Source organism: Peromyscus maniculatus, chromosome X (genome assembly GCF_049852395.1).
Source record: "Peromyscus maniculatus bairdii isolate BWxNUB_F1_BW_parent chromosome X, HU_Pman_BW_mat_3.1, whole genome shotgun sequence".
Taxonomy (NCBI): Eukaryota; Metazoa; Chordata; class Mammalia; order Rodentia; family Cricetidae; genus Peromyscus; species Peromyscus maniculatus.
In genome coordinates this window covers 133065597-133093228 of record NC_134875.1, presented here as the reverse complement: position 1 = coordinate 133093228, position 27632 = coordinate 133065597, and the positions used below count along the sequence as shown (strand labels likewise).

Genomic DNA, 27632 nt, shown 5'->3' with positions numbered 1-27632 from the left:
GCGTACCTCTCACTTTAGAGGGCTGCCTATGGGATTTTATAATTCAACAAGATCTTCCTGCACTTCATAGGATCTGCTTTTAAGAATTTTTAATCTAACAATGTAGCAAAGGCAGGAGAAAATAGAAATTAATGATTTCCAAAGCCAAACCCCAAACTAAATTGCTTTATTTCAGTAACTTCCAAATACCTCATATTTTTATTTCATTGGCCTCTAAAGTCAGGACAAGCAAAATAATAAAGAGCAGGTCTTCATTTATTTAGGGTTGTGGAAACCACAGACTGTTTTTTGCTCCTGATATTTTTACTAACTGAAGTCTCTCTTTCTTACCCATCTACAGCTGCTTACCAATTTCCAGCTTTCATTTAAATCCCACTTTATGCTAATCCTTCCTTGATAAATAAAGTCTAATCCAAATATCATAAAATGATTATCAAATAGTTTATACTAAAATATCCACACAATTTTAGAGTTAGAAAGATGTGAATATTATCCAGCAAAGTCTACATAGTGACTCACTCAAAGTCATATACAACCAAATTACAAGATATATTCTGATAAATAGTAGCCTCTTCCCCCAAGTATGAGGTATGATGACTATCCACTGCTTGGCAGAAAAGAATCATCATAACTTAGGTAAATAAGTGGATGAGCAAATTCTAGCAATAAAATTCTATGAGAAAATATATACCAATAAAAGAAACAAAACAGAAGTAATCTACATTGCATTCCTGTCTTTTAAATTTTAATATAAGTGAATGATTACCTTTTTGTCTTTTTTTGAAAAAATTTTTAAAGATAATTAAAACTGTTCTTACCCACCACAATAATAACAATAACTCTACGTGTTATACCTGTTGTTTTTGAATTGGTGAAAATTCTAATGACTTCTCATTGGAACTCAGGTTCATCACATGTGTCTGAAATAAATAAAAATGTATATTCTAGATAAAATGGAAAAATTATATATGAATAATGAATACAAAGAAACTCAGACATTAATCTATCTACAACTGCCATAGTAACGGTGTCAGGATAGAAGAGCTGCTGAGAACTCCACAAATAGACCTCATACTCAAGACACAGCTCCAAGCAACCCAGTGCTATCCAGCTTCTCCATATTAGAAGCAAAACAGGAGTCTTTCCTACTTGTTTCAGTGGATGAGTACAGGAGAGTGGCAGAATGCGACACTGGAGGGACAGATGCTTAGAGAGGGCTGGAGCTGGGGAATAGAATTACGAGAAAAGAGGTGTCCCGAGACCAGAGGCATGGCAGTTGGCATGGGGCAAGAGAAGAGTGGACCAAGAGATGGTAAGAGTGAATGACAAAACGCCCCAGCGAGCGTTACCAGTGGAGAGTTTGGTACTCAGGGAAATCCTAGCAGGAGCTAACAGACTTCTGAATTTAGCCTCCGTGGGCTTAGATTTAAAAAGATACAACCATTTAGTAATTCAATAAAACACTATGCCTCACGACATTCTCACACATGTGTAGTGTGTACTTCAGCCACACTCCCCTACCACCCTTTCTCACCCCACTGTCCCTGCCCCCACATAGTTCTCCTTCTACTTTCATGCCAGATTTTTTTCTTTTCAATCAAGATTTCACACATAAGAGACAAAATGTGGTATCTGTCTTTCTGAGTCTGTGAGCTTATGGTTGGTTTCCTCTGAGCTGTGGCACTAAAGACCACTCACCATCAGCTTTAGAACTACAAGAAATGACACTGTGGGGCTGGGGAAGACACACAGTCTAGATAGACAAGAGACTTAAAATCAGCACTGCAAGCTTGTTCTGGAGAATTTCTCTATTTCCAAGATTATTCTCAGAGTGCTCCAACTGGGGAGCCATCTTGTGATGGCTAATGCTTAAGTGCTCTGCGAATTAAAGGTTCCTATATTTTCCTGTCTTTGCAACCAGGTTGTGTAGCCATTTCCTCCTAATTGAAGCATTCCATCTTGAGGGGACGCTCGCTAAGACTTAGGAAATAAACAAATCGCAAGTCTCAAGAAGTCATCGAAACATGTAAGATTCACACAGTCCCTTTCCAGGTTATGCAAGCAGTCAGGACTACTGGTGAGCAGAGGCTCTCTGACCTGCTGAGTTGCCTTCAAGTTCTATAGGAGATTCCAAGGAGGTAATTTCGGGGCAGCATCACACATACTGGGATGGGATTTTCAGTGACAAGATTTCCATAGAGGACCCTGGAGTCATCTATGCACTTGTATGTAACCCCTAACACACATTCCTATAAGTAGCCCACATTGGTTTATCATGTGGGACTTTGGTGGTATTGTTAATTTGGTCTGTTGTTAGTTCCCTATGCATGTTTGAATGGATGCATGTTTGTTCATGTATTCCAAGCAAAAGCTGCACAACAGTTTCCAGGCAATATTGTATGAGTTTGGTAGGCAGCAGCCTAGAGTCAGGTTGGCCTGGGGGAGGAGATTCTGACACGCCCCCCCCATGAGAATTCTCTGTAATGCTGAGTGGACAGGGAGGTGCTTTCCTTGAGAATAGGAGCCTCAGGAATCCAACTTTTCCAAACTAGAGCAAAGAGTTGTATAAGATTCTACATGATAGCCACCCGTGTGTGCACAGAGAGGGTGCCTTTACCAGACTGACAGTGTACATATCACGTCAAAACTTACTGTTCACTGCCAAATAGTCCACACAAAAGTTATAGCAGGAAGTCGAATTGCAATTCAACTCAACACTACCCACTAAACTGATACCTCAAGGTACAACATTAGGAAAGGGGTGCTAGGTAAGGAGGCTTTCACATAAGAGTGTTAGACACATCCATTCCAACAAATGTGTAAATCTCAACACAGAAACATACTAGGAAGGCTGTGGCCATTAGACCCTATAGTAAGTTCAAGGCCAGGCACAACTAAAGAGTGAATTCTAAGACAGAATGGCTACAGAATGAGATGGAATCTCAAAGGCAATCAATAAACAATCAAGCCATGAGAGGAAACACTTGGTTACATTTAAAGGCAAATCAATTAGAATAAGAGATTTATCAACATAATTAAAGACTAAAGAGAATGGAATAAAGATGTATTTCAATTAATAGAAAAAAACCTGCCAGTCAAGATTAGCATACCAAGTATGCTGGCTAGTTTTCTGTCAACTTGACACAAGCTATTGTCATGAGAGAGGAGGGAGCCTCAATTGAGAAAATGCCTCCATAATATTGGGCTGTAGGCAAGCCTGTAGGGCATTTTCTTAATTTGTGATTGATGTTAGAGGGCCCATTCCATTGTCAATGGTGCCATTCCTAGGCTAGTCATTCTGGATTCTATAAAAAAAAAAAAAAAAGCAGGCTGAGCAAGCCATGAGGAGCAAGCTAGTAAGCAGCACCTCTCCGTGGCCTCATCAGCTCCCGCCTCCAGGTTCCTGCCCCGCTTGAGTTCCTGTCCTCATTGCCTTTGATGACAAACTGGTATATGGAACTGTAAGTAAAATGTGAAATAAACCCCTTTTCCCCAAGTTGCTTTGGGTCATGGTGTTTCATCACAGCAACAGTAACCCTAAGATACCTAGCAAAGCTATCCTTCAAAATGAACGGAGAAATAAAGACTTCCAAAATAAGTATGCATCAACGTAAATCATGACTAACAGACCAGCATCACAGAAGACAAAGCAATCCTACACCTAGGAAAAAAAGGAGAGCACAAACAATCATGAAAGCACTGAAAAGATTCCATCTCACTGTAAGAACAGGCATACATGTGAGAAACAGCTAACCACCACTTCTAGCATGAGAGGAAGACATTTGAAGACAAGAAGAAATAAACAGAGTTTTTGTTTTTTTGGAAAGAACCAAATCAGTAACACATATACACCTTTCAATAATAACTTAATGTAAATGGTATTAATTTACCAATTAAAAGACACCAATTGGGTGACTGTATGTAAAAGCAAAGAGCAACACGTTTTATGGAAAAATTGCATCAAGAAAACATACGAGAACTGAAAGAGATGGAGATTTATTTCAAAGTGAATGGAGTCTGAACATAAGCAGTAGCTACACTAATATATTACAAAATATACCGAAAGCCAAAATTAGAAACCAGGACTGCCACTACATATTGATCAAGGGAACAATTCATGAAAAAAATTTTATATATATATATATATATATATATATATATATATATATATATATATATATATATATAATGTGTGTGTGTGTGTGTGTGTGTGTGTGTGTGTGTGTGTATTCACCAAATACTGAAGCACTCAATTTTATGAAATAAAATACAACTAGAGATAAAGGGAAAGATAGGCTCCAACACAATAATAGTGGTGACTTCAGTACCATACTCTTATCCAAGCAAACAATCAACACAGTAATGTCACATATATTTCAACAGATATAGAATGCACATTTCTTGACATCAGCATATGAAATTTTTTTCAAAATAGACCATATGTAAGACCACAAAGAAAAATTTCCAAAATTCAAAAACATTTTAATTTCTGACCTCTTATCAGACCACATGGAATAAAAAGAAAATAATAGAAATCGATAGAAAGAAAAACTATAATGGAAACATAATATACCAGAGCCTGTGGGCTACAGAGAAAGCTGTATAAAAAGGGATGTTCATAGCAGTGAGTGCTGAAGGAAAGCAAGCAAACAAAATAGCCAGAGAGATCATAAAACGTACCAATGCATCTCAAGGCCTTCGAAAAACAACAACACAGCAGAACCCAAATCAGGAGATGGAAAGAAATAATACACAATAACGATCAGATCAGAAATGAATTCAATGCAGATTAAAAGGCCAGCACAAAAGATCAACGAAACAAAGAGCTACACCACTAAAGCATAACGAACATGGACAACACCTTAGCTAAATTAACCAAAGAGAAAAAAAAAGATCCAAATGCACAAATAAGAGATAAAAATGGGACAGGACAATGTGGAGAAAAAGGAACACTTCCAACCCTTAGTAGGGATGTAAATTAGTATAGCCATGATGGAAAACAGTACAAAGGTTCCTCAAAAACCTAAAAATAGAACTATTATTATTTAAAAATAACTATTTGAACTATTATTAAATTACTAATTGTTACGCATTTCTAGTTATTAAAACTACTATTTAAAAAGAAAATAATCTAATTCGACTAGTCTGAGGTTTGTATGTGAGAGAGAAGAGGTGTATACCCAGGTTTAGTGCAGTAAAAGTCATTAGTTAAGTTAACGGATTCTGTCAGCAGATGAATGGATAAAGAAAAATACTCTCTCCCTTCCCTTTCTCTCTCTCCCCCACCCCACCCCCACCCATAAGGAATAATGAACTCATGCCATTTTCAGGAAAATGAATGTAACTGTAGGACACATGCTAAGCAATCTAACACAGACAAAATATTACATTTTCTCTCACAAGCAGAAACTAAAAGGAAAGACGACCTAAAAGGAGAAGGTGGACTGTTAAAGGGCGGGGAGGGGCAAGTGTAGGGTAAGAGAGGATCAAGGGAGGGTACGCATGATCAAAGCCTGACTTATGAAGGTATGGAAATGTCACAGTGAAACCCACGAATACTAGTATGTGCTATTAGATATTAACAAAATCGGCTTTTACACATAAAAGAATATAAAAAGTATATACACACAAGTTCATGAGGAACTCAAATTCACATAACTCATATCTAAATAGACAGGAAGTAATTACCATATTTAAGACATCAGTAGTTTCACCAAGGTTTTCTGAATCCACTGCTGAAGAATTTTCTGTCTCTGTCTCTTTGTTCATTTTATCTTCAAAATAATCTGAATGGATGAAAGCAGAAGTCAGGCTCAGATCTAACAAACGAGGAAAGCAAAGGAAGCAAACCTCGCTCTGCCATACATGGTGGGCTGTGACTGCGTCCAAGGCCCTTTACTCTTGTGGTTGGAGATGGGCGGCAGTCATTCCTAGCAGCAGCGCATTTTCAAATCTCATACTCAAAGTTGAATTTTTTGCCAATTACGTAGCAACAACTTCATTCACAAGGACATGCAAACACTCTTCCTTTGGAATAAGTATTTCTCAGTGGAACTGCATGTATCAAGAGCCTGAGACCGTCCCAATGACGCACACTCCCCTGGTATTCTTATCTCTGTGTCGCTCCCATGCATATGGTATGGGGTTGAGTTCTATGTGTATGATCGATCAAATAAAGTGGACACAACTGTGACATGACTCCAGTTTCTTAGTCCCACACATGTCTTATTTCTCTCTTTGTGACTCCTTGCTCCATATTGGGAGCATTTCTCTGGAGAAGCCTATATGGCAAGGCTGTGAAATGCCCTGCTAATGGTCACATGAATGAGCTGGAAGTCCAGTCAAGCTTCCAGATACTAACATCCCATCTAACAGTGCACGTCCATGAAAGAGCTTGAGCATGAAACACTCAGCCAAATTGTGCCCGGATTCTTGACTCTCAAAAGTTGTGTGAAATATCCATGATTTTGACCTGTTAAATTGTGGTCATTTTTAAATTTAGCAATGAAAAACTAGTGTAAGCATTTAGAAATAAAAAAAATGGTAATGTCACAAAATATCATAAAGGCAGAAAATTCAAAATCAATTGGCTCTATTTGAACTTACACTTTTGTCCATTTGTAACTATGCCCTTTTTGATCACCTGACAATGTATGGAGTACTCCCTGATGAAATTGCCATTAAAAATGTCAGCATACACTCACTGCTCTCTTTTAAATCCTTTCAATTGACTGTCATTGAATGTAAACGAATGTAAATTGTTCATTTTATATTCTTTTCATATGAGATATATGAAGAGAAAACTTAATAACTATTTCTGTTTCAATTATCTCTATTTAAGGTTTAAGACAGATGGTGTGTAGTATGTGTGTGTGTTTATTAAGAAATAGTAATGTAATTGTTAACCCTTAATGAACTCATGCTCTAGAAGGGATGTAGAACATAGGATACTGGGTAAAGAAAAGAATCACATATGGCTATTGGGAATCAGGAAAGATTTCATGAAAGGATGCCCAGAATTCCGTGAGGTCGCCGGCGATACAGGTGGGAGAGGTAGAGACTGAAGACCAATACTACTAAAGCAAAGAAGCAGAGAGCTACAAAAAAAGAGCGTATGTTCAAGATTTCCCACGAAGTGTCAGAAGCATATACTTTACGACAATGAGAGAAAAGTATGCTTCACTGACTCGTCTGGTGCCTACTTCCCATCTCAGTTCTGTCTGACTCTGCAGGCCATGCTCTTCAGTAAGTCCAACTGAATCACTCACTTTGATCAACACCAAGACCGTAAGTTAACATCTGAGGCTGTGTTTTGAAAGTTTCAGACATTAAGCAAGCACAGGAACTGTACAGCTGTCCTTCACATCTGAAACTTTCAAAAAAGATTTTATTATTATTTGTGTGTGTGTGAGCGCACGTGTGCACACACGCCTGTAGAGGCTAGGAAAGGGTGTGTGATCCCCCAAAGATGGAGTTATAGGTGGTTGTGAGCTGTCCAACATGGATGCTGGGACGTCAACTCAGGTCCTCTGCGAGAGCAAAGGCTCTTAACTGCTACCTTCCTCTCGAGGCCCCAACCTCCGACATTTTAGCATGAAAGCAGCCACTCACAATACATGGAGGAACCAGGATGGCTGGGTTTCCATCAATTCCCACTTCCTAAAATAGGACAATAGTTGGATTTGGCCCATGGGCCATGGCTTTTCTCCTAATCTAGATAAATATTTTAAGGAAATATTATTGAAAGATGAAGCTAGAAGAGCAGGTGAGACTCATATGGGAACTTTTATATGCATTTTCATAAAACTGAGGAATCTTAAGAGGACAAAGTCAGATAGGCATTATACTGCACATTAGAAAAGATTAATGTGGAAACTGTCACAAAAGGATAGATTGGAGAACCAGAGAATGTAGGTTTGGAAAAAAATGATCAGTTTTATGGCCTTGCCTCAGGTTTGACTGAGAAAATGTAAGTCATCAGATTTAGCATCTTCTATCTATCCATCTATATACATTTGTATCCAACTTCTCATTTTTCTGTTAAAGTGTAGTATATCTTCCCTACTACCAAAGACTGCTCTGTGTGCCAGCCTCTCAAGTGTTTCAACCATGCTCTCCTAGACTACTGGCTTACTGCCATTGACTTACATGTGGTATCATCCCATTGTGTGCCACATTGGCCTCACAACCCCTCCAGCAGCCGTCCGAGTTCTTCGGGCTGTCTCATAACCAAACAGGCAAAATAATGATCTAGAGAGCTTAGCTCCTCTTCACTTCTCATTCTCCTGTCAGATCTCAACTCGAAACACTCTGGCTTCTACCCAGATCATTCCCTAGAGCTTCTCAGGTTGAGGTTGCTAGTATTCTCCATGATGCCAAATGCATTGGGAAATCTGGAAGCTTTGTTTGAGCTCTGACCAACACTCAGCATTCAAACCAGCATTCTCTCAGATACTAATTTCCTGAGTCCATGGTTACAGACTAATATCAGTCCTTCCTCCTTTACCTCTAAAAAACAAGTGTCCTTCCAGCTTGTAGTCTGACTTCCCTACAATCCACAATAACCCAGAAGTGACTATCTTAAAAGGTCAATTGGACTGGAACACATCAGGAAAAAAAGCCCCATTAACCTGAAGACAAATATTCAATACAAATAGCTCTCTTCTCACCTAGTTTCTGTTTCTTTCTCCGACAACATATTCACCTGAATGTCCTCAATCCTCTAATCATACGGACTGCCTTTTCTAATACATTGCCTCCAAATCTTTGTGTCTACTATTTTCTTTGTCTGGAATGTGTATATTCTCTTTGTGTGGCTGAGTCTTTTCAATACTTTATGTTTTAATTAAATTTGTCATAAAAAGTTTAAATTTTAAGTGTAACTCTCATTTATTCAAGCTACAAAATTATAAAATTATATATCACGCCATACCGAAAGCTCCTAAAGTGTTGAATAACTTTCCTACACTATAAACTCACCTTTCTCTGAGCATGCTGCTCAGCAAAATCTGCTATTACTTGAAACAGTTTTAAATGTTTTTTGAAATTTTTATTTTTGAGAATTTCAAACATGTATACAATGAAATAGGATCATCTTGACCCCACACATCTAGTTCTTCTCATGCCCCCTCCCACTTCACATCTTTTTTATGTTTAAGGTTAAATAGCACCATCTGATGTTCATGCTTATTTCAAAGTGAATCCTATGAGAGGTGCATGTTAACTAGCTCATTACTGATGTCCTGCTTATAGTTTTTATTCCACGGTCTGCTCTTGCCTGGTCCCTGGCCCCTTATTGATTCAGTCATTTGCCTAGGGTCCTCAAAGATACAAAAAGTCATCTCTGCCATGCTTTATCTCCGACTCTTGGGTTTCATTTTCAACATTATTTGTGTGTGTGTGTGTGTGTGTGTGTGTGTGTGTGTGTGTGAGAGAGAGAGAGAGAGAGAGAGAGAGAGAGAGAGAGAGAGAGAGAGAGAGAGAGAGAGAAAGAGGTGTATATGGGTACATGCAGTTATCTCCTTCCACCTTCATGTGAAAACCAGGCATGAACTCCGGTCACTCAGCCTTCACAGCAAATGTCTTTAACCTCTGAACCATCTCACCTGCTTCTGTTTCATATTTGAATCCCCAAACTACTGTGGGTCTGATCTCTTGGTCATGAGGTTATATTCAAGTATACATCTGTAGTAATGGACAGATTCTCCTAAGCTACCCTAATGTTTCCAAATAATATTATGTAGGAGAGGTGCAGAATAGTTAAAGGAGAAATATTTATATGATCTGAAAAAAAAAGCAGAGTCTAAGAGCTGTATAATACTAAAAGAGTTGGGGTTGTAATTTAAATTAGGAGACCTATCACTAATATGCAATGAAGTAGAGGCATTAAGGATCTTAAGTATAATTAGAAAGGGGTTTATAGAGGTGCTGAATGCATTACCACGTATTTTACATGCTAGACCTCATTTCATACTCTTACTCATCGCTCTCTTAATTATGCATTTATTCAATTTTTTGAATTATTATTATTGTGTATGCATGTATATGAGTACACATGTGCCACATGAGACAACCTGAGGCAGCTGTCAGTTCTCTTTTAACCTTTATGTGGGTTTCAGAGAGTAAACTCAGGTTGTAAGTCATACATAGCAAGGGCCATTATCTTCTGTGTCATCTTGCCAGACCTTCAGTTCAGTATTCTCAAACCCATGTCAAAGATAAAGAAACCGAGGCTTTGAAAAATTCAGATGGTTCCATAGTTTAGAAGGGCCAGACCCAGCATGCAATTTAAATGACTTGAACTACATAACTCCACGCTGAAGCACATAAGCACTGTGATGCAGTACAGAACTTCCATTTATACCCTGTCTACTACATTCATCAGCTGAATGGCTGCAAGAAAGTCACTGCATCTCTTGGAGCCTTGCCTTTCTTAGCCCTACAATAAAGTCTATATTCCCACCTAAGTCATGGAATTCACAGGCCTACAATGACTCTATGTGGATTACACAGAGTTGTTGCTGTGGTGAGTGCTATATGATGTATATAGGTTTCAGTTCCAATTAGAAATGTCACACTCTAACTAGGGAAAAGATAATATAACAAAATGGAAGAAACCAGGTGTTTGATTTATTTCCAGTTCTGGGAATGAATCTCGGGGCCTTACCCACATTAAGCAAGTACTATAATTACACCACTAGCCTCTGTCCCTGGCCCAGGAGAAAACATCTTAAGACAAGCAGGAATACTACAGGAGTGCAAGTCCAGTTTCCTTTGAAAGCAGGCCAACATTACCTGAGTCCAGTGGCCCCACCGACTCAGCAGGGCTCTTCTCTGGGTAGGTATTCATAGACAAACGGAAGGGGATTGAAGTGGGGGGAAAATAAGGAGCTGCTGTGGAGGTAGAAGTCCCCTCTAATGGAGGCAGTGTTCCCATCACTGCAACAGAACCTGGTGGTCGCTCCTTTAAAATAAGGTTAAACAAACTGTCAGTGAGTACATACATTATCTGCACACACTTTCCCCCAGTTACTGAAAGATGGAAGAGAAGGCCTGGAGGTCTGCCAATGTTCTACGACATGCACTCAAGTATTCCCAAGGACTCAAAAGCCTTCTGGGTTTTTGTCTTTGTATCTTGGGTACCCTACACCATCATTATTAAAGTCTATTTTTCATGTGTTAAGGAATATACTTGTGTTTCATCTGTTTACCCTAAGAAATAAAAAGTTGCTCATAAGAAACAAGTATTACCCTAGTCTAATGGGACAGTCTTCAATATTCCATATATATTTTTTCATAATAAAATACAGACTAAACCTTTTCACTTCAAAAGGAACACATTTTGGAACTTAAAATAATTTTCAAAGCTTTTAAGCATTTAACTATTTTCTTTTTAAAGATGTGCAACTTATATAGCAATTTTGAAGCACAGAGAGTCTCTAAATGCAGTTGGTAGGAAACATTCTCTGTCTCCAAGTAAAGGACTTATTTCTTTCTTTCTCATGTTTCATTGTTTATAGTCTATAACCTTCCACTGCTTAGGAGGCTTATCAAAAAGAAGGCAGCATTGTGCTAAATGATGAAGTGTACAATATAACACCATATCTCTTATTACACTAAAACTCTGTTGTACATTCTTAAAGCTGTGTTACATGGATACAAATGTTCTTACCACAGTATTACAAAAAAGCATGTAACGAATAATCAGCCCACATACAGCTTAAGAAAAGTTCAAGGGGCTACTCACTTTGAGGAAAGGAAGATCCATACAAATGTGCTGTGCATTTGATAATGATCTATAAACAAAGGTTATCCATGGTAATTTGAATTTTCCAATTTGTATTTTTTAAATATCTTAACTCTGAACTTACTATAAAAGTTGAAAAGCCTTTATCTCTTTTCATTGTATTACCAACTTCCTCTTGAAAGGCCCTCCCTTGACTTCAAAAGAAAAAGGATTGTTTCTGTTTTCTTTGCAGTGGTAGATAGTACTATCATACAGACAAGATCACACTGTACCCGCTCTCTTCGCCGCAGGCGCGCTGATAAAGATCTATTCAATGGAGTTCCTGGGGAGAGGTCACTGATGGGCAAAGAACATGTACTTAGGTAAGGCTCATATACTTCTTCAAACTCAGATTCATCTATTGCACCAAGTCGTGGGGTGGCAAAAACTAGCATATGACACCCACCACAGGCAATCTGCAAGCATAAATTCACAGAAAAATGAATCAATGTTAACATCAAACACAAATAGGCTAACAGTTATCAGATCAGCAACAAGACATTTACTTAGAGGCACACTTCCAAGACTGGCTTATGGCTTTTCTCTGTTCTTTCTATCTATCTATCTATCTATCTATCTATCTATCTATCTATCTATCTATCTATCTATCATCTATCTATACACATACATACACATGAATTAAACATATATTCTTTAAACACTGATGGAAAATTAAAAGCAGTCTATTCCATTATTTACTTTCAACTTAATATAATCTAGAGAAAATGCCCTTGTTACAGTATCTCATTAAATGTGTCTCATTAAAACTTAGAAAATGAGCCGGGCGGTGGTGGCGCACGCCTTTAATCCCAGCACTCGGGAGGCAGAGGTAGGTGGATCTCTGTGAGTTCGAGGCCAGCCTGGGCTACCAAGTGAGTTCCAGGAAAGGTGCAAAGCTACACAGAGAAACCCTGTCTCAAAAAACCAAAAAAAAAAAAAAAAAAAAAAAACTTAGAAAATGTTATGTTTTGATCTTTAAACAGCATTTAAAACTTCAGAAAATATCCAGAAACTAATTAGTAGGGGAATTACTCAAGAATAACTAGTCTCTGACCATTATGCATATCTACACAAAATCTGCACAGGATTGGGCCCCTTAACATTCCATCATGGAAGGCAGAGGCATCCACGAAGTACCACCCTGTTCTAAGAAACTATTGGTAGTCAATGGTTACTGAGGGAGGGGAGGACATTGTCTTTGGTGGTGTAGACAGTACTGCGTTGGCCGTGTTCTAGCAAGTAGCCCCTTACCATGGAAGCAATCCTAAATCCAGTGAACCAAAAGAAAGGCACGGGAGTAAGAGATATGCTAGTTGAAAAGAAGAAAGCATTGAGAGGGGGAGGGGAAAGGATATGAGAGAGTAATGAGGAGACGAATGCAATCATAATACAAACATATATATATATATATATATATATATATATATATATATATCAAAATGGATAGAGAGGATACGAATTTGGGAGAGAGGGGCTTGGAAAGGGAAGGATGGAGGGGAAGTGATATAATTATGTTTTGATTAATTTTTAATTACAGGAATTAACACACCTATCTCAATAATAATCCTAAATACAAATGGTCTTAACTCATCAATAAAAGCCATTGGAAAAAGAGCCTATACTCTTTTTCAGACTCAGATTCTAGCCACTTTGCAGTGCTCTTCCTGATGATCTAAGAAGAGTTGCATACCCTGCACCTAACTTTTATTAAAATTTCATCTAGAATTTTGCATATTCCTCTTTAAAACTCTCCTGTCGATAAAGATCACTGACCAAGCAGTTGGTATTTTTGTTCATAATTTGTATTCCTAATACGTTGACCAATATCTTGTACACAGTAAGCTTCCATTACATGGTTATTATCTTAGCTTCTCTTCTCCTCTCTGTGATAACATACCCCGAAGAAAGCGACTCAGGCGTTTATTTTAGCTCTCAGCTGCAGTCTGAGGCCCATCATAACAAGAGCCTAGCGGCAGAGCTTGAAGGAGGTAATCACCTCAGATCCACAGCCAGGGGCAGAGAGCAATGCACACAATGCTAGTTAGTCCAAGGCCCAGCCTGCAAAAGGGTGCTGCTGACATTCAGAATGGCTTTTCAGACTTGGGTGAACCTAATTAAGAAAATTCCTCACAGGCATGCCCACCGGCCAACTTCATCTAGACAGTCTCCCATTGAGGGCCCCTCCCCGTCCCCACGTGATTCTAGCTTGTGTCAAGCTGGCAACTAAAACTATCCCAGTTATCAAATGAATAAGAGAAGTGTCCCATAGTATGAGACACGTCTTTGGAGAAGCAATATGAGCATCACCAAGTAACCATCACTTAGATGTCTATAGTTCTTAGCTAGCAAACACACTAGAAACAATCAAACAGGAAGCCTGGCCATGACGTGGTACTGAAAAGATAGATTCTTATCTGAGTGCTCTGCCAATAAATCATCTGCAACACTGTTCACTTATCGTCTCGTCTCTTCTTGTGCAGGGTTTGAGAGTGCCCAACCTCCCCAGTCATACTGCATTTGCCTGTTAGCCTGGCGAGCAAGGCCGCCTACTGGGTACTTGCTACATGAGACAAAGCTTACAGGCATGGCACAGTCCTGCTTTCCAAGAGTAGTGAATAGGAAGCAGAAAAGTCAATATCTGTACCAAAAATATGGTTGAAGGGGCAAAATTGGAAAAGGAGATTTTCAGAGTAGTATGATATCTAACATTTGGCTCTTACAAAACAGGTTATAGTTATTATTAGCTATATCTATGAAATGCTCACACAAACATAAACATGTATTTTATGAAATAACAAAAGTTTTAAATCTAGAAATATAAAAATATGTAAAAGGAAATGTGAAACTCTTACCAATTGAACCGTAAATCTCAAAAAATTAGAGCACAAAGTAGGAAAGAACTGATTGGTAAAATTCTCCATTCCAAGTCCTAATTTTCCGTGTCGGCCATCTCCAAAAGTATACATGAGGCCGATATCTGAAATGCAAACAAAACTGATGTTACTAAGTTCCATTTGTACAGATCTAATTATAGACAAATACCTTAAACTTCTACTGCAATTATAATCTTTTCATAGGAATCTGAATTAAATTCACTCTGGTCTACTGACCCGTGCAAAGTATCGTATTTGTGGTTCTTCATATAAGAGTAGGCAATGGAAGTGAGAACAGACAGACCACTAAGTCTCGGTGTAAAAGACTTGTTGTCTGTCCTATGCACTGTAGTCTAGTTATTGCCGTAAGGAGCCCCATCCACTACATACCAGTACAATAGCTCCTTTCTGCAGCAGTGGAAATCAAATGTCTCCAGATCCATCTGTCTCTCCTAGGGGTGCAAATCTGTCTGTCACTGGTGGAGAACGGTATCACTTCGAACACAGCTGCTCCTTTCATGAGTTTGGCTCCTGGCTGTGGGACACTGTCTACACAATGCCAGGAGTCAAGCAAGCATTCTGACCAATCCCCGTATCAGTGCGTGGGTCCTGTCTTGAGCAGCACACAATGATCAACAATCCTGCCGCCTCTCTCTAACGAGTGCCACCACAGGTTGACACAGCAGTTGCACTTAACTTTTGCAATCTTCGCAAGCCCCTCCTTCATACCCTGCGTTACAGGGTGTGTAGTGAGTGCCCCAGAAGCAGAGGCACGGTAAGAGCACCAAAGAGGGGGAAGTAGTTGATTAGAGTTGAAGAGAGGACGGCTTCCAGCTGGGAAATGACTAGCTCGCTGGGATCTGGGGATTGCTGCCTGAAGAGGGCAGAGCGGTTGCACACTAAGAGAATCCCCAACACCCGACAGAAGACTGACTTGAAGTCATAGACTATTTTAATTTACAAAAGTAAGCAAATTCCTAATGTGTGATTTTCCAGGATTTCTGTTGCCTGAGAAAGTAAACCCTTATCCCATATGCTTGATTGTACTTCCAAGCTGGAAGAACATTCAAAACTATGAGCTATTTGGTAGGAAAGTGGCAAGAATTTCAGAAAACTCAATATATATCATTGTACCAGATGTACTAGAGAGAGAAAAATCTGTAACACTTCTTCCCTGGGAAGGATGATGGATGAACAAAAAGTCAAACAAACTTAATATTCAGTTATTAGTGTCATAACTCTTTCTATCAGGTAGAAAAAGTACTATGCAAACTTAACTGAACAATCTACAGCAAGACACATGATTCATAAGAAGGATATTCCCCATCAGTGACAGTTCAGGGTTGATGAAAAGGGGCACTATGGACAGAGACGCTATTATTAGGGCACCACAATAAGGGACACATATCAACAGCTTCTATGGGACAATGAAGGAATGATACGTTTTTGTTTTTGTTTTTCATTCTACATAGTGCTGTTACATGCTATGCAAAGGAGATCATTAATACTTGATGATGTGATGGGCAGGTCGCTTTTCTTAAAGGCTTCTGTGGGAAAGAGGGAACTATGTGTGGTAGTAGCTCGTGTTTTCTAATTCCTACTTTCTCTAAAGAGACACCATCACATGAGCTTTGCTCTTTTTTGGAGCTGTTTTGGATAGAAGGAAAAAAAACAGAAATATGAGAACCTGAATTACTTAAATGTACTAGAATTCTTTTACTTTGTTTTTAGATGAAACAGAAGAATTAAAGGTCCTTTTGTTACAAAGTATTTAAGTTTTCAAATTCATAAATTCCCTACAGTGAATGGTTAAGTCATTTCAAGGGAGAATTTTATTGAGTCCCACATTATCAACACCATCTAATTTAAGAAACAGAGAAGTAAAAAGGCCAACAGAACATCTCTGGTTGGGTAACACAGAAGACAACAAAGAGACATGTATTTGCTCAGTGTTTTTACAGTGCCCTTCTCCAAAGGGAAGGAAAGAGTCAGTCCTGAAACGCCCCCTGGTGGTCATCGCAGCGCCCTTCTCGCTCTACTACTTTGCAAAGCGAAGGAAGGAGTGAGTCGTGATACGCCCCCTGGTGGTCAAAGCATCCTAAACTGTCACTCAGCATGATGGCAGCTCTTCTATGCTGAGTAGGCAGAAAGATAAGCTTTTCTTGTGTGTTTTTTTCTCTCTGGCTTGAGGAGAGTTTTGAGAAGAGTTAAGCATCTTCAAACCGATACAATTTCAAAAGGATTTTAGTGTCTTCCTCTTCACCAAAGGTCTACTTTAAGATCCGAAATGTGGATCACTTTTTTTTTGGGTGCTGGGGATTGAACTCAAGGCCCCCTAAAGCTCAGAACCTGTGTTATCACTAAGCTATACCCAGTCCCCACATTTGTTTTAATCTGAATTATATTTTAATGTACTTTTAAACTAACTTATAACTTTATATTTAGAATAGTAAATTCCATAAGTAGTTAGATACATTCATTCCACATTAACATTCATTTTATAATGAGGTATATCCAATTCCATAAACACAAATCAGAAAATGATCTCATACCCGTCATCAAAGCCGTATGATTTTCTCCACAGGAAATGTAACTTATTTTCTGATCCTTAATACGCTCAATGATTTTGGGTTCTGATGTTTCAAAAAGAAAAGTGCCAAGGCCCAGTTGTCCAAATTGTCCCAACCCAAAGGCATACACAACTGTCTCTGAAAGGAAACGGACACATACATGAAAAGAGCTGCATGAAGGTACATCTATCTGAGATAATTGTGACATTCACACTTTTACAATGGACAGTAACTGCCTGTGAAAGAGCCGTTCAGAAAAATACTGGGATCAAGTGCAAAGTTTCAATCATGAAAGAAGAGAATAATGAAGTATTATAAAATAACTATCTGGGTCTGATTTTGTTTTTTCTGAATAACCATAAAAGGAATTATTGTAATCATCAGGTAGGCTACAAGATGTATAGTTCAGAGAACTCCCTGACATGTATTTGTAAATACTACATCAGCTCAGAAAATCTCAAATGTTATTTAACTATTTCCTTTCACTGCCACAATTTAACAAAATTCCACAAAGATATCCCCTTTAAAAGTAGTACAATAGAACTATTTTATGAAACACAACTTGTGAGCTGGAGGTAAAGCACTTGCCTAGCATGCACAAGGCCATTTTCTCCCTGTAAAACACACCACACCACACCACACACGCGCGCACGCACACACACACACTCAGAAAATTATTTGCAAAAGAATTAAAAACTACAGTAGATATGCTAGATGTATTCACAAGCAAACTTTCTTTACAATACAGGAGGCCTTCCTCTATATGATGATTTAGGTGCCTGCATAGGTCCTTCAATAATTCAGTAAGTTTGAGCTCATCATCATCTAGAGATGGGAAGCTGGGAAGCACAAGAGAGGATAGATGGCTGATGACAAAGAGTTCCTGGGGAAACAATCCAGCTGGTCAGTGCACTGAAAGACATGCTGCTCACATGACGGCCTTCCGTGGAGTCTCACAGGAAGGAGAGCAGGAATCCCTCACTAAGGGCAGAAGCGAATCTTCTTATCCCTAACTGCAATCAGTGGGCAAGTTCCTTACATCACTTGATGTTAAAATCCTAGCTAATAAACCCTATACAAATTCCATCCAGACAAATTTAAAAACATTCAGTTGTAAGGAATTCTTTTTCTGAAAAGAATCTACTTAGCTCATCTGAGAATGAAAGGTACTGACGAATTGTCTCAGCGTGAGTGTGTGGGTTCATGCGTGTGTCCATTGCATGAAGACTCAGAGGCATCTTAAGAATGAACCCAGCCTTTCACCACTGCAGCGGGGATCTAGCCTCTAAGGACTGAAGAACTTACCCTGTGCCCAGGGCATTTTTACTTTTCTCTGTGTTTACCGTCTTGCCAGTTGATTTCCATGCTCAAAACAACCTGAATGAAGCTTCCAAAAATACGATGCCAAGTGCAAATTTCTCCATTCATCAGGTACCACAGTTTTCTGGGATTCCCGAACCAAGTTTGCATAGGCCTTTGTATTCTTGGGAGACTCTCGGACAAGATTCACACAGAGGGCAACAAGAGAAACAAAAGGTGTCTGCTAAACAAAAGACAGGCTAGGGCTAGGTGCCACTCTCTGGAGCCAGGCCAGGTGGAGCCCAGCGGGAGTGCTGCCACAATGAATACCTAACTATTGCCACATAGTTTACATTTTTCTCTCTAATGAGAATGCTTGAGGGCTGGAGAAGTGGTTCAGCGGTTAAGAGCATTGGCTGCTCTTCCAGAGGACCTGGGTTCAATTCCCAGCAACCACATGGTAGCTCGCAACTGTCTGTAACTCCAGTTCCAGGGGAGTTCCAGTTCCTACACTATCACACACAGTACATAGAGGCAAAAAACCAGTGCACATTGTATGAATAAGTAAATGAAAATATAAATCTTAAAAAAGAATGCTTAAAATATAAACAAGCTAGAGATGAAACTTCTTAAAGAAACTATATCTGTAACAAGGATATGCATGCATACTGAAGCAATGGCAAGAGATTCTTATTTGAATACATCATATCATCTCTTAATTAGTAGATCATATAGCACACTGCCTGTTCTAAGTGTACTAATTTTCTGTTTTTCCTTGATCATATTTTCTCCTGAATTGCCCCATTCAATCGTGCCTGACAGATAAGACAGGAGGAAATGGCTACAAAAATTCTCTGGAGCATTTCTAATTGTGAGTTGCTGCAGATGAAGCAATGAGTGGACTTAGTAGATTTTTAGTTTTAGTATCTGTATGTACGAGTGGTTGAGTAAATGCTGGTGCACCATATGCACGCAGGTGTTTGCAGAGACCAGCCACTGGATCTCCTGGAAGCAGAGCTACAGACAGTTAGAGATGCCCGTGCCGGTGCTGGGGACTGTCCCGAGGGACTCTGTAAGTGCAGCTAGTATGCCTGGCCATCGAGTCGTCTCCCCAGCCCTTATTAGCATTATATTAAAAACCCGTAATAAAAACATATTATGTAACTATATTAGTACTATACTATTTAAATTAAATCCGATGCTGAACAAATTCGCAGACTTCTATTTGATTTTCATATTACAAAATAGGGAGTATATTTCAACATATTGACTAGAAACTTAAAAATAACATGGCATTATTATACCAAATAAGAAATTCACAAGCCAAAAATGACATTATTTTGAGGGTTTTAAATTTCTTTATCTGTAATTTAAAACTTTACTGCTTTTTAATTAATTATTATAATAGATTATAAAAATCACACAGAAATCTTTACATTTACACATTATAAATATAAAATATCAAAACCAGAAAATAGCAGGAAGACAGCTTCTTCAAATGGAAGTATTTTATGAAAGATATTAATTTTTAGATAAATATGAAAAATACATAATGAATACAATTTGCTGCCACTAAGCATCTTATGGCTGGGGAATTGTCAAGTATGTTAGCAGAACGATTAAGATTCAGTTTTTCCAGAAATCTGTATTAGCTATGTAAATGAAAGGCAGGGATCATAACCTAAAGAGATACAGGGTCTGCTTCCCTAAGGAACCTATGGGAGTCAAACTCATAGACACTAAGAATGGTGGTTTCCAGGAGCAAGGGAAGGGAAAGAGGATGCACTATGGAGCAGATACCTTATCTCAGTTATATAAGAAAGCTTTTCAAGATAGAGCGTCAGATGTATGTGTATCAATCCCACATTATATACTTTAAACTCTCTGTAGAAGTTATAGCTCATGTTAAATAGTCTTCTTTTTAGACTTATTTGTAGTGTGTGTGTGTGATGTGTGTGTGTATGTGTGTGTGTGTGTGTGTCTGTGTGTGTCTGTGTGTCTGCGTGAAAGTGTCCACCAAGACCAGAAAAGGGTGTTGGGTCCCTTGTAGCTGGAATTACACAGAAATTGGTGATCTGTCCAAACTCAGGTCCTCATGATAGAAGAGCAAGTGCTCTTAACCACTAAGCCATCTCTCCAGTCCCAAATATTCTTACTTTGTCACAATAAAAAGGACCACGAGAGTGTCATTAGCTACTATTGAATACAGAGAAGAGTACAGCATGCCCCACACATACCTGTGAGAACCACAGTGTGCCCTCCACCACAGGCTACCTGAACCACCTTCTCAGGAATCCCCAGCACACGCTGGGGGGATCTGTGATTGATCAGCAGCTGATTGGGAAGGCCCAACTTTCCATTCTCCGGCTCTCCAAAGGTGTACAGTTCCCCGTCCGCTGTCAGAGGAAAAGGAGAAAGACTGCTGGGGATATAAACGTAAACAGAATGCTGGTCGTCTGGCAGATGTTCTCATGCTCCATACAAATTCAGCCAAGAATTAAGTAAACCTCATCTTTCTCAAGGTATCTTTCACTGCAAGGTAGGAAAATAAGGCTGGATGTTTTCCCCTCTCAGTTCTTTCAATCTAGTTCCCTTGACAAAGAAGTCATGACTATAAAGAATGAGAAAATCATTTTAGCTTTTCCAGAAAATACAGCAAGGACTGTCTTACATATTCTCTATACCTTTATGGCATGCATGTGTGTGCATGTGTGTTGGTGGTACCAGGGATTCACACTAAGGCCTCAAACATGCTAGTCAAGAGCCCGGCCATGGAGCTCAAGCCCCGTATTCTTCATAAGTTTCAAATTTTGAGACTGGGTTTCATTAAGTTACCCAGGCTGGTCTTGAACTCACTCTTGTAGCAGGCCTTTAACTTAGAATCCTTTCTCCCTTAGTCTCCTGAGTAGCTAGAATTATAGGTCTGAGCAGTCAGGCTGAGATAGTTTGCTTTTGTTTAATGATGCTTGCTCTAGAAAGCTTGGTTAGGTAGGAAATGCCTACGTTGAATAGCTGTGAAGATAACATTTTGGTTAGATGGCACTATAAACTATTTCCATCTCGTCACACTAACACTACTTTCCTCTGCGTTAGTTATCACACTATGACTGTGAGCTTCTTGAAGCAGAGGCTTTCATATTCATATCTGTAATCCTGCAACTTCCTTGCTGAATCCACTAGTAATCACCGTTGCTATGGGACTGGAGGAAAGGAGCCACATCATGGGGCTGCTTTTTCACACAGAGAAACAAAACAGTGACTAGAGAAACAGTCAGGATGCAGAGCAGTGCCTATATATTATAAGTTGCTGCTCCATCTTCCTCTTCCTGTGTGTGGATGCAGAAAAGCCATGTGCTGATAGAAACCACTCAGGTCTATAAAGTTCAAAGATCAACCAGGGTTTGGAATCTGCTTCTCTAACTCAGATGCAGCATCACCTTGGGTCTGGCTGGTATATGAAATCACAGATGGCACAACTCTCTATCACAGTTGTTAGGAGAGCAAACAGAATAGATTTGTAATTCAAAATGCTTTTATCGAACTGATTTTCTACAAAACACTCTTAAACACGTTTCTTATTTGTATCCTTTTGACAACTGCATGCCCCTCCCAGCAAACCTTTTCTCCCACTCCACCCTGCACTCATTGCTTCTGTTTGTTTTGTGATCTACTAATTGGGGAGTCTTTCATGAGCACTGGTAGAGGGTTATTTACTAGAGCACTGGCCACCTACAAACGGCCACTCTACTGAAAACCTCCCTTCATCTCCCACTGTAACCATTACAGGCCATGACGGCATCTTCCAGCTTTTACACTTTTCCTCCTGATTTTGGGGATGCTCCCTAAGCTTTTGAGGGGGTGATGCAGACAGTTGTCCTGTTTAGGGCTGAGCACTTGGCAATCACTTAGGTTCAGCACTTTGCCCATTTGAGTCTCTGAATTAACGACTGTTCTAAGAGAATCCACTGAACTATTTCATCTGGGCATCTGATTATTAAGAAGGAAAGCCACGATCATCCTTCCATTGCTGTTAGTACAGCTGTAAATGTAGATGTCAACACAGATGTAGACTCCAAGTGGAGAAGACTACTAATGGGCCCAGGAACTTTAGGCTGCAGATACTGAGAAAAGTCTTACCAAAGGAATACGGCCTCATCCTTCTCCATCTAGTCTTCATCCTGGTTCTCACAGGAATACTCACAGGAATGACTCACTTATTTGAAACCATAAAAAAGAATTACCAGGACAGGAAGAACAGAGCAGGCCAAAGTATGGAAGCAAATGATTCCAAGGAAGAGTGGTTCATGAGTCTTGTTTTAATGCCAAACAAGGCTAAGTTTGAGAACCAAAATTTAGAAAGGTTTTTAAAATAGCAATTTAATTTTTATAACAAACCCAGTATTCGCTACCAGAGAAAATGTGAATCTATAAACTGTCAATATAGAAATGGAGAAATGTTTTCAATTAAAACATGCATTAAAGACTACACTTTCAGTATAGTCTTTTCTACAGTTTGTAAGCAGACATTTCAATAGCTGAACAAGCATGTGAAATGTAACTCATTTTACCAGCAGTCAGTAATGATTGAGGAGAGACAATATAATAAATCCAAATGTTCATCTTACTTGTTACAAAAGCTGAATGGTAATAGCCACAAGAGATCCATGAGATCGGCTTCCCAACGGTCACTTCATGAGGGATACACACATTACTTTTATTTTTTAAACCAATCTGCCCTTCAGAATTGTCCCCCCACATAAAAAGTTTTCCATCTTCTATAAAGAAAGCACAAGGGGAGAAAAGTCTTTAAAGAGCTAGCCGGGCTCTCAAGCTATGACACTTCCTACAGACATCCTTCCTTCTGGCTTCTACATTTTTAGTCTTATTTTATACTTAATTGGTATATAACTGTAGATATTTACAGACTGTAACATGATATTTCAGAATGCACCTATATGATGTGGTGATTAGCTCAGAGTGATTTATCTAGGATTTTAAACATGTATCCTCTTCTTGGGTTGAGAACACTCACAATCCTCTGCCAGCCACTTTGAAATGAACAATGCAGCCAGGTGTGGCAGCTCATGCCTCTAATCTCAGAGCTCAGGGACCAGTGGCAGGAGGATTGCTGTGAATAAAGCCAGTCTCTGAGCTACATAATACACTCCAGGCCTGCTAGGTTTACAAAGGAAGACTGTCTCCAAACAAACAAGAGAAAAAAGTAATATACAACACATTAGTATGTTCCTCCCTATGAACTCTAACAGTACTGAAAATGGTATGCCGAGCCACTTACAGCAGCTGAGAAGGAGTGGATGCTAAATCACTTTAGTTATCTCAATAGTAAACACAGGACGCCATTGCTTATAGTCACTCTGTGACTTTCAATGTCTCCACACAGAAATGATTCCCAACCTCAGGCAGCCTTCTTGCCACTGAACTGAGAGAAAGCAAAGCACCTCCATGGCTCCAGTTAAAAAGAGCAAGTTCCCAAATAAAGAACCTTGCTCTGGAGACACCGTGGAAATGCTTTAAAGGAGTAAGAAAAAAACAAAAAACAAAAAACAAAACCTCAAAACACACAATGAATCTCACTAATCTGTTTTTATCATCATATACCTGAAAATACAACCTCCCTAGCTTCAGAGAATGAGTCATATTAGCATATATTATCTTAAAAACACATTAACTTATGTCTTTTCTGATAGGGTTTCAGTGTTGGGAACAGTTAGGCTAAATGGAGGATGAGTATTTCAGGGATTATTAATACCTGTTTACTTCTATTTTTTGTTTGAAATAGCATCTTAACTGCGTAGCTTAGGCTAGCCATGAACTTATGATCATCATGCCTCTGACCTTGAAGTTAAAGAGATTAACAACAGTTCAACAATACACATCAACTTTTCTCATGAATTAAAGCATTAATCTTTGAGATGGTTTAATAATAAGCCAAAATTAAAACTAAAAATAAAGACGGAAAGAGTGACATTGAATAGTAAACTATATAGCTGACTAAACAAGACAGCTGTGTAGAGAGCCTCTGCTTGGAAGAGAGCTGCAAGGCAGCAGCTTCAGTGAGGTCACATGGATCAGGGCTCCGACTTTTAAATTAAAGTTCTCAGATCTACTTTTGAGAAGGAGGACACAGATATGTAATGACCATTAGAACCCACACGTTAACAACATACATCCCAGCCGATTTCTATCGCTATTTCCAGTAGCAACTTCAGCTAAAGCTGCAAGTGTACCTTTTAGGATATGCAATGAAGGTAACATTTAAGAATAACTGGCTGGGCAGTGGTGGCTCACGCCTTCAATCCTAGCACTCAAAAGGCAGAGGCAGGCGGATCTCTGTGAGTTTGAGGCCAGCCTGGTCTACAGAGCGAGTTCCAGTACAGCCAGGGCTACACAACACATTGAAACCCTGTCTCAAAAAACAAAACAAAACAAAAACCTAAAAGAATAGCTAGCTAGCAGAGCTGAGAGTTTATATCAATCACCTTCTATACAGGTATTTATCTGTCACTCAAAATACACATATAGATTTAAAATTCTATTTTTCAAGTCTTCTGAAGGTACACAGAATGCTGACACTATCATACATTTACTGAGTTTGTATATCCTTAAAAGAAAAGATATGTCCAGAAAGAAGCACAAACAAGCCTTACCAGTTAGTGCAGCTGATGTATTAGCACCAGCAGAGAGCTGTTTAATGATCTCTTTAGGTGTAAAGAAGCCAATTTGATGAAAAGTGTCTCTGTCATCAGTGTCACCAAGTCCCAACTGGCCTTCATTATTTCCTCCAGCAGCATATACACCGCCTTTATCTGTACATATAAAAGAAATGTTAACTAACACACTGCAGGCACCCTGCTTCTGAGGCATGCCAGGAGATAGCAGATACCCACTATAATAACAGTGCAAAAAGGATGAGCAGAGGTGAGAGAGATACAGAGAACTAAGGCGGAGAGAACAGCTAACTCTTCAGCAGCATGTGGTCAAAATGTACTTTCCTCCACTGAACTGTCTTCAAACCTGCGTTAGAAGTCAGCTGCTGGGGTTACAGTTCAGCAGGAGAGAACCTGAGAGCAGAAATCAGCTATGGATATATGTGTTCGCCTGCTTCTCGACACTTTTATTTCATTAAACTTTATCCACTCTTTGTCAATACTACATTGCCATAATTACTGGTACTTTCTGATACGGACTGGAATCAGAATATTACTAGCTTCCAAACTTTGTTCTTTCTGAAAACTGTTCTGACTATTGTATCTCTCTTTTGATTTTCTATATAAATGTTTTGTTTTTGTTTTTTTGTTTTTTTTTTTTCGAGACAGGGTTTCTTTGTGTAGCTTTGCGCCTTTTCCTGGAACTCACTTGGTAGACCAGGCTGGCCTCGAACTCACAGAGATCCGCCTGCCTCTGCCTCCCGAGTGCTGGGATTAAAGGCGTGCGCCACCACCGCCCGGCCGTGCGCCACCACCGCCCGGCGATTTTCTATATAAATGTATGAATCACTTTATCAACTTCTAGACACCTATACTGCCTAGTTAGATTCTGACTGAAACTGAGATGACTCCTACCAGGAGCATTTCCCGTGGCTTCCACTCAACCTCTGTGGCAACAAAGGAAGCGTAAGGAACAGGAGGCATCAGCTCCAGGCATGCTCCCAAGGGAGAAGACAGCCCTTGGTTTTTAAGCTCCCCGGCACCTACTTGTATATTCACAAAGGCAAATGCATGACTAAACACTTACCCTGTTAAAACTCTATTCTAACTACCACCAAAGTATCGTGTCTAGTAATTTTACAGAGCCACAAATACTACTGACGTGAGACATCAGTTCTCAAGGCTAGCTAGAAGCTATACAGGATGAATACTGTACCTGTTGAAACTAGGGTGTGGTTCCTCCCACAGGCAGCAAGCTTCACTTTCTCAGGCTTAAGAGCTAGACATGAGAATAGGACAATTAGAATATTTTATGGGTTTGAAAATGAAAAATAATCCAGATCAAATGATAAGTAACTGGTAGAAACCTGAGATTTCTTTATTTATTGTACCGTAGGGGATGGAATCCAGGACTTTTAGGGTGCTAAGCATGTACTCTGAAACATCTGTAACCTCAGAAATGAAATTTAAAATCTAGTATAAATCTGGTATATGTGACTCCAAATCAATGATCTTAACTCCTAATCCAGACATTTACCCACAGTGCACCGTGTATCATAAAAACCAGTGGGGTGTGGCAAACAGTGAGGTTTTGGGTCAAAGGTAGGGCCAAGACATCTAGTTAAAAGAAAACATAGGAAATTAATACACCAACTTTACCTATTACCTAACCTACCACTAACTTCTAAGACACTCAATAAAAACCCTAAAACTAATAATCGTAAGTACACACATGGATACATGGATTGAAGTTGTTCATCTACAAATTCACACACACACACACACACACACACACACACACACACACACACACACACACACACACGGCTTTTTGAGACAGGGTTTTTCTGTGTAGCCCTGGCTGTCCTGGAATTCACTCTGTAGACCAGGCTGGCCTCGAACTCCACCAGCCTCTGCCTTCTGAATGCTGGGATTAAAGGTGTGTGCCACCACTGCCACCACCAGGCTTCATGTAGATATTCTAACACTTACAGACATGGCTTCATCTAGATATTCTAACACTTACAGACATCTCCTAATCAACTGGCAAAGCATATGCACAGCTGGCTAGGAGTCTCTGTTTCTATGGCTCTCAGAGGCTGTGATAATATTCTATTAGATATTTGTAGGTCATGGTCACTGGGAATACCAAGTGTTTAGTAGTCTGTGCCCAATTAAATACTTTCTAATAATAATATTAAAAGCCTCATAAGAATGCCTATAATAGCATGGTTATGATAAAATCACACTGAAATTTTAAGCTGAAATTTAAATTTGGGCCCTGAAGCTAGAGAACATTGTTCTTACCACATTCCCAGGACTCTCCACCACCTTTTAAATTTACTTAATGTTCCTTAATTACATCCAGAAGTTTTCATATGACAGTCAAAAGTTTCCTAGTGATATTATATATGCCATACACTCTTGAGACAATGCT

At 39.3% G+C, this 27632-nt stretch overlaps 1 protein-coding gene across 5 annotated transcripts in view; it reads right to left on the bottom strand.

Annotated features, from left to right (window-relative positions):
• Rpgr (retinitis pigmentosa GTPase regulator) overlaps positions 1-27632 on the bottom strand; it is a 46955-nt gene that overhangs the window by 15048 nt on the left and 4275 nt on the right. For 4 of the 5 annotated variants that reach the window (XM_006976904.4, XM_006976905.4, XM_076561938.1 and 1 more), the window contains exons 4-13: positions 26412-26474; positions 25196-25354; positions 23153-23302; positions 20765-20923; positions 17211-17366; positions 14638-14762; positions 12019-12201; positions 10795-10963; positions 5689-5786; positions 855-920 (exon numbers count right to left, since the gene is read on the bottom strand). In XM_006976904.4, the coding sequence (XP_006976966.1) occupies positions 855-920; positions 5689-5786; positions 10795-10963; positions 12019-12201; positions 14638-14762; positions 17211-17366; positions 20765-20923; positions 23153-23302; positions 25196-25354; positions 26412-26474 (1328 nt within the window). The remainder of the gene's footprint in view (positions 1-854; positions 921-5688; positions 5787-10794; positions 10964-12018; positions 12202-14637; positions 14763-17210; positions 17367-20764; positions 20924-23152; positions 23303-25195; positions 25355-26411; positions 26475-27632) is intronic. The other variant, XM_076561937.1, reaches the window with a different exon arrangement.